The sequence below is a fragment of the Tupaia chinensis genome, unplaced genomic scaffold (genome assembly GCF_000334495.1).
Source record: "Tupaia chinensis unplaced genomic scaffold, TupChi_1.0 Scaffold000225_1, whole genome shotgun sequence".
NCBI classification, from domain to species: Eukaryota; Metazoa; Chordata; class Mammalia; order Scandentia; family Tupaiidae; genus Tupaia; species Tupaia belangeri.
Genome location: NW_006159700.1, coordinates 4215841 through 4224149, shown reverse-complemented (window position 1 = coordinate 4224149; position 8309 = coordinate 4215841). Strand labels below are relative to the sequence as shown.

The 8309-nt window shown below is 35.5% G+C and overlaps 1 protein-coding gene across 6 annotated transcripts in view; it reads left to right on the top strand.

The window, feature by feature from the left end:
• Positions 1–8309, top strand: part of GULP1 (GULP PTB domain containing engulfment adaptor 1) — a 227727-nt gene that overhangs the window by 150568 nt on the left and 68850 nt on the right. For all 6 annotated transcript variants that reach the window (XM_014587590.2, XM_014587588.2, XM_006147846.3 and 3 more), the window contains one exon: positions 5950–6021. In XM_014587590.2, the coding sequence (XP_014443076.1) occupies positions 5950–6021 (72 nt within the window). The remainder of the gene's footprint in view (positions 1–5949; positions 6022–8309) is intronic.

The following is an 8309-nucleotide window of genomic DNA, read 5'->3' as shown; positions in this document are numbered from 1 at the left end:
TTGTTCAACTTTTTCTTCTAGTTTTTTTTTTTTTTTTTTTTTTGGAGAGGTTTTTGCTATAGTGCGTGTGCGCTTGCCAGAAAGACATAGAGAGACAAAAAGTGACAAATCACCTCCCATGGAGGATGGCCATGCCACAATCCCTTCTTCTCCATTCTCTCGGAATCTTGGGCATGCATACACATGCACCCAGTGTGAGTTTAAGCCTCCCGGTCCAGGACTTGAACCACGGTCGACTGCATGGGAGTCCAGCGACATAACCATTACGCCAACCGCTGAGCCCACTTCTAGTATTCTTACTACTTCTTTCTTTTCTTTTTAGATTTTTGCTATAGGGTGTAGTTGCCGAGGGAGACAAAGAGGGAAAGTGAAAAATCACTCTCAGGGGAATGTCCATGCCACAGTCCCTTCAATCCCTTCTTGATTCTTCTCTTGGGATTTTGAGCATTCATGCACACATGCCCAGAGTGTTTTTCAAGCTGCTGTATCTGAGTCTAGAACCTCACAGTAGGCCATGTGGAATCTAGTGCCTTAACCAGAGGCCACCTGCTATTCCTCCTATTCCCCTTTTTAAAATGTATGCCAGCTGTCTTTCATTCTCTAAATGCTGCTTCTCCCAGTATCAAATTTTTATCACGGATATAATATACTTTGATTGAGTTTTAGAGTTTTAACCATCTTTTTTTCTCCCTGTTTTCTCTCTGTTTCTTTCCCATTCTTTCGTTCATGTCTTTGTTTTCTCTTTTTTTGTGTATGAGTGCTTCATGAGTGACCTTTTATCAATTAAATGCACACACTTGTTTCAAATTTAAGGTATTCAAAAGTCAACTGACAGCTCTATATACTAAGCAGGACTTGTCAACTAGTAACTTATCAGGTGACTACCTCATGCAGAATAAGAGACCCTAAATATAAGCATAAGTTGTCTTTTGGGGGTAAAGCAATTTCTCTAGGGAAGAACTTCTCTGCTTGGAGGCTTATAAGATTAGCAGTCAATATGCTGGGAGCCAGACTGAGCCTGGGGGTCTAAGTGAGGGGACTTCAATCTCACATGGGAACTTTTGTTTTGCATCTCATCCATTCAGGGGCCTCACTTTAGTTCTCAGCCTGGCTTAACATTTTGTAGTCCAGAGTTCCCTGGTTTTTTTTTTTTCCCTCTTCTGCTGAAGGTGAGCTGTTAATTCTTTGACCATGATATCATTTAAATACATCTTTTTATTTTCCCACCCTTCAGTCTCCAGCAAAGTAGAAAAATAGGAAAATCGAGGTCTTACCTATATCCTTTTTAGGAGTCTTAGGAGAGCATTTAATCACAGAGCATTTTGATTGGTTGTAGGTCTGTATACTAAATACTATGTCCCTGGAATGTAAGCATTTAAGTATTTAACCAGGATCTTAGGTCAGTTTCTCCTTGAATTAAACCCTAAGGCAAAGATTTGCATACACATGATTTATTAAGGGAGTACTCTTAGAAAAAATCAGTAAAAATAAATAAATAAATAAAAGTAGGAAAAACAGAGCAGAACAGAGGAAGAATTTAAGGAAGAGTACACGTAGGTTAAGCCCAGCCGCAGCCAGATTCTGAGGAAGCTCTACATCATAACATTACACTTTAACTTTTACTCCAGCTCCAGCCAAAGAATTGGACTTTTGTTCCTATGCATAAAGTCAATAATTGCCTAAGGTATGTGGAAGAGCTTCTCAGGGGCATCTAGATTTCAAGATTACTTCATTGGCAAGATAACGTCATTGCCCAAAGAGAATACTCTGAAGTTCTTGAGTGCGAGCTGTTAACAGCAGATCCAATGGAAACTGGAAAACGGAGCTCTGAGCTGATAGAATAGATCACATGAGAGCTGAACAGTTACCAACTATAACCCCTAAACCCTGGTGTCTTCTCCAAATAATCATTTAGTAGAGGAATGGCAATCCTTTATAATTATAAAATACTCTGTAGTTGATCATTTTTTTCCATCTCTTACCACAATTGCTCTTACACAAAAAATTGTTTTTCTTTTTTTGGAGAGGTTTTTGCCACAGGGCACGTGCATGCGCCAGAAAGATAGAGAGAGACAGAGAGACAGAAAGCGAGAAATCACACCCCAAGGGGGATGGCCATGCCACAATTCCTTTTCCTCCATTCTCCTCTTGGAATCTTGGGCATGCACACACATGTGCCCAGTGTGAGTTTAAGTCACCAGTTCCGGGACTTGAACCATGGTTGACCACATGGGAGTCCAGCGACATAGCCATTATGCTAACTGCTGATCCCTTTACACAAATTTTGTAAGGAAAAAAAAGCAACATTATTACCTTATTTTTCAAAAGAGTCAAATAAAGCAGAGATTTATATTTTAACATCTTTAGGTTTAAGGCTATAGCTTAGTCTAGCATGCTGCATCATATTGAAGAGTTTCATGACTATTTTGTATAGACATATAGATTATATTTGTATTTATGAATTTAAAGATGTGAGTATCGTAATGACTTTTATCATTTGAAAAATACAGGAAATATTGTAAATTTGAAAATTACTTTCATATAAGTCATCTAATATTGCATAAGAAAAAGTGAGATTAAGTGGCAAACTCCATGTGAAGATGTCTTTTGGTTTACTTTTAATCATCATTCAAGGATTTTCCCTGTGTTTCATTACTCAGATGGTTTAATTAGAGCCAGTGTGAAAGGAACATATTAAAAGCTTCCTGGAGCACTGCTAGAGGTTGATTCATTTGGAATATATTTTGAGTTCTTCCATAATTTTCCCATATAGCCCTATTTACATAGAATACTTATGACTCATGACAATTCTACTGAAGTATGACCAGTCTTCCAAAAACATTGGCAATGATTCTTATAGTCTGTTACTGACATGCCAGAGTCTTCCTTCTTCTACTTCAAGAATCATTTACTCACAAAGAATCTGCCTTATCCTCCCTCTTTGTGATAGTACTTGACCACCCACTAATGATGAAACTCTCAGAGATGTGATAAACTTAGAGAAATTAAGAATAAGAGTGTACCCCACGAGTTTACTCCGAACTAAATATTTTCTGTTGTGTTAAGTTCTCTTCTGTTGCTTGAACCTATCCTTTCTGGATGATCTAAAACAGTGTATTAAAATCTGCTGGCACATTACAATTACCTCAGGAGCTTTAAAATATACAGATGTCCTGGCTGTGTCCCAGTCCAATTAAATCAGACTCTCAGGCATTAGTATAAGTTTAAAACTCCCTGTGTAATTCTATCATGCAGCCAAAGTTGAAAACACTGACTTAAAACAGAAGAAATGTAATAGATCCTTTAACATCAAGAATAAATTTTATTGTCTCCCACATGTAGGTGGCAGGTTTTTAATGCTTTTTAAGCCGAGAATTCCTCATGTACTATGTTCTTTTATGTATGCCCGGTCAACAAACAACCTAAGGTCACAGTGAGGCAAATTGAGTTTCTGGTAAAAGCTTATCTAGGTCCCAGTAGAGTTGTTTGACATAGTTTAGGCAGATTAGAAAAAAGAAAAGTTGTACCTTATAAAATCTGACAAATAGAAGTTATCTTGGCCTCAATAAATTGAGTTTTCTTCTCTTCTCATGAGTGTATCAGAAGGAGGACACCAGTTATCACCTTTATTTTCAGCTCACCCTTATTTTGTCTTTTCACTGTCCTCGTGACCTGTTAACTATGTCCAACTCTCTTCTGTAGACTTTAGTGCAAAGAATCAACTGTGATACTTTTAGAAATACAATTCTCTGCCCCTACCTTGAAGATCCTAATTTGTTTGACCAAGGAATCCACATTTTTACATTCCTTAATTTTTTATTATTTTATTTAACTTATTTACTCATTTATTTATTTTAATTTGACGAGAGAGAGAAAGTGAGAAAGCAAGCTGCCAGGTCTGGGGCTCAATCTGCAGTTGGCCATGTGGGAGTCCAGCATCCATGACCACCACACCACCTGCCAGTCCCCACACTTTCACTTTTTTTTCCGTTTGAGAGGTTTTCTCCATAGGGCGTGTGTGCTCGCCAGACAGACAGAGACATAGAGACAGAAAGCGAGAAATCACCCCCCAGGGCGGATGGTCATGCCACAATCCCTTCTCCTCCATTCTCCTCTCGGGATCTTGGGCACGCACGCACACGTGCCCAGCGTGAGTTTTAAGCCACCAGGTCCAGGACGCAAACCGCGGTTGACCATGTGGGAATCCAGCGACATAGCCATTACGCTAACTGCTGGTTCCCCACACTTCTACATTTTAACCTACTTTCTGGGTAATTACTGTATCAGTGGTCCAGAAACCCTATTTCTAAAAGTGATATTAATTACTTTAGTTTTTTTTTTTAAGAATGAAGGAAGAAAAAAGATACCATGATTTTACTCTTTCGTTCTTTTCTACTTTGTAAATTAACACATAGGAACACATCCATTTAATCCACTTAATGACCAACTTAATCATTTGATGTGAAGTGTACCACCTATTTTATGTCTACCTTATACATATAAGAAGTAGTGAATTCATTATTCTCTTTGGTGTTATAATTGGTAGTATGGGACAAGAGCCAAAAAGTCTTTGGGAAATTATATGTTCTTCATGGAATTAATGAGTACTTGCTAGTTATGTAGGCTTTTTGTTTGTTTGTTTATTTGTTTAGAATAAAACATTCATACTTCAACTCTTAATGGTTTTGAATGTTTCTTTATATTGGACTTATGTTTAAGAGATGCAAGGTCTTCTCAGGTAGAGATTTTTTACAATATGTTAATTATTATGAATTTTTTTCCTTTTCTGAATTGATCATGTTTTCAATTAAACATTCCCTCTATTGATACCTTCAGGGTTTTATTAAAACAGCAAAATTGTAGATTATGTGTGTGTGTGTGTGTGTTTAAGTTAGTTTAGCAATAGAGTTACTGGATGGTGTATAGTGGGTATTAAAAAGACTGTCTTTTCCATTTTTTTTTTTTTTGCTAGGGGGCACATGCACTCACCAGAAAGAGACATAGAAAGGCAAAATAGAAAACCCCCTTTGGGATATGGTAAAATCACAAGCCCCTCTTCTCTATTTGTCCCTCCTCTGGGAATTTTTAGCACTCACCTGCATGTGCCTGACCTGTTTCTCAAGCCTTTGGGTCTGGTACTTACACTGTGAACACTTCAGCCATGTGGAATCTGGCCTCTTTAATCATCAGACCATGGAACTGGCCTCAATTTTATAATTCATTAAAGTTTCATAATTGAAAAACAAAGAAAAACATTGATTTGAAATTATAAACTATAAAATGTACTATTGAAGTTTAAAAATTGTAGTAAATAAAAACCATGTAAATGAATTTTGATTTTACAGGTAATTTTTAAAATGTTAATATGTTCACTAACTGTTTTATTACTGTGTTAACTATTTTTTTTTTAAGAGGTTTTTGCTATAGGGCACGTGCGCTCACCGGAAAGACAGAGAGAGATGAGAGACAGAAAGTGAGAAATCACCCCTCAGGGGGGATGGTCATGCCGCAATCCCTTCTCTTCCATTCTTCTCTCAGGATCTTGGGCATGTACGCACATGCGCCCGGCATGAGTTTAAGCTACCAGGTCCAGGACTTGAACCACGGTCGACTACATGGGAGTCCAGCGACATAGCCATTACGGTAATTGCTGGTCCCACTGTGTTAACTATTGAGATCAACTTTATTCCCTTGGGTGCAGTGAAACAAATTTAGCCTCCTTTCCAGAAAAATCTGCAAGTAAAATATTATGAAAAGTGTTTTTAAAAATTTTGAATAATAGGAGCTGTAAATGGCCAAGACATTTATTTATATTTTATTTATTCTTCTATTTAAGTAGGACTTGGGTTAGCATTATTTGCAAACCAGTCTGTTTTGTAATCTTATAGTTCAAAATGATTTAGTGATATGTGATATTGTGAAGCCTGTCTTACAAATGACCATTTTCAGTTTCTCGGCAGTACAGAAGTGGAGCAGCCGAAGGGAACAGAAGTTGTGAGAGATGCTGTAAGGAAACTTAAGGTAGGGAAGCTCTTCAAATAAATATCTTGTGTAGGTCCTGTGATTGCATCAAAATTAATTGATGAAAATGAAAGTGTAAATAGTCTTGTGGTAGAAATAGCTTCACCCTATTTGGAGAAGGGATTCAGAGGTAGAGCATTGACGGGATGGAGAAGTGTGGTGTTATCGGTTGAAGATATTTTGATCAACGGGACTGGAGAGAAATGTTCAAATATTGGAATGTTCACATTTTAAGCTAAACAATGCGATTGAATATATATATATACAAAAATAAATAAATTTAATAATAAATAAAAACAAACTGTTCAGGGCCAGCAGGTTGCATGATGGTTGAGATGCTAGACTCTCACATGGCCGACCATGTTTTGAATCCCAGACTTAGCAGCTTGTTTTCTCACTTTCTCTTTCTCTCTCTTTCTGATCAAATTTTAAATAACGATATAATAAAAAATAAATACTTCTAAAAATGAACTATTGAAAAAATATGTCAAGGAAAAAAATTACATATGTACACATAATTTTCTGTATGTGATACATTCTTCTAAGACAGCATTTGTCATTTTGAACAAATGAATTTAATGGAAGTATTTCATAAGTGTTGGCATTCATAGCTGTCTACTTTGCACGCGCAATATGAACTCATGCCTTAACTCAAAATCTGGTAATGGAATATCAACTATTTCTAATAGGATGGATATCATATCAATTAGTTGAAAATATGGAGCTAGAGTTGATTCCAAAGTGGAGTTTTGCAGTGACATGATGTATTATAGGTGCCCAAATGCACAAATCCAAGAAGTCCCAATCATGTTCCTGAGCAGCCATGTGGGAACTGAGGAGACTAAGAAAACAGTGAACATTTACTGCATGATATTCATAATCAATGAGTTTCCTAGGAAAATCTTGCATGAATGCCACTCAGCCCATTTTGCTAAACACTCCTCATCTCGGAGGACATTGTTCATAATGGTATTTTAACTTCTGGGGGAAAAATCCTTCAAAAGAATTTTCGTATTTCTTATATAAAAAAATCTGCATGCCACTACTCTGTCTACACTATTAGTTTTTATTTTCTATAGCTGCTCTAACAGTTTTGGAGACGCAATCCTTCCTAACTTTATTTGGTTTAGAGATTATCTAGTTATTCCACAGAGCTAGGCTTCTGGTGTGCCAGGGAAAGTCATAAATCTTAAAAATCAGAGATCTTACTGCGTCTTTAGACTATTATGTCAAGAAGAATCTACTCAGTGTTTAAAGTGAGAACAATTGAAGAAAATAGATAAGTTGATTCTATATATTCAGGGTAAAGAAATAAATGTGAAAAATATTTTTTTTATCTATCCATGTAACTATTTTTACCTAATTCTTTTAAGTGAATATGTTAAAAGGTCTCAACATAATGGGACCAACCAAACATTTCTTTTCACTCTTTTTAGGCAATAATTCAGCCTTGCCCTTGTTTGGCCAGAATTTTTCAAGCATTAATAGAGGATTTAAAAGGTCTCATAGTTTATGGACATTTAGAATAGAATTCTATTTAAATGTTTCAAAATATTACAAATTTTGAGCAAGAGTTCAGCCACTACAATTATGATGTTTTATAAAAGAACAATGATATCTATATCTATATATGTGTATATATATATATATATATACACACATATGTACGTACATATCCATGCATACACACACACACACACGCACACACATACATACATACCTGAGTGGTTTTTTATTCAGTTAATCTAAATCCCAAAACAAAAGGATTTAATTTGATGATATGCTAACTAAATCAAATGTAAAGAGATATTTGAAATCAAATACTTTCTAAACAATGGCTAATTTACATAAATTTTGAGGGTATTTTACATTGTGTTCATATGTAGTTTCATGTTTAGAAATGTACTCTGTTAATAAAGGAATATTTTAAAAATGAGATAAAACAAAGATTATTTACCTTATAAATAATAAAGTAAAAATTATGTAGTAGAGTTTAACATAGTTTTTGTAGCTTTTGTCTTAAAAGTGTCTTCCAGAATAAGTACGTATTTGATAAATAATCATTACTCTGCTGATTGTGTTGACTTTATATATCAGAAAATTTTTAAAGGCAATGATTAATGCACTAATAAGAATGAATAAAAGAATAATTTTTACTTTAATTTTTTTATTTCTTTGTGTCAGGGTTAGAGACTACGGTTTGAAGTACATTAAAAATGTGTGTATATATATATATATATATATATATATATATATATATACACACACACACACATATACATACCACA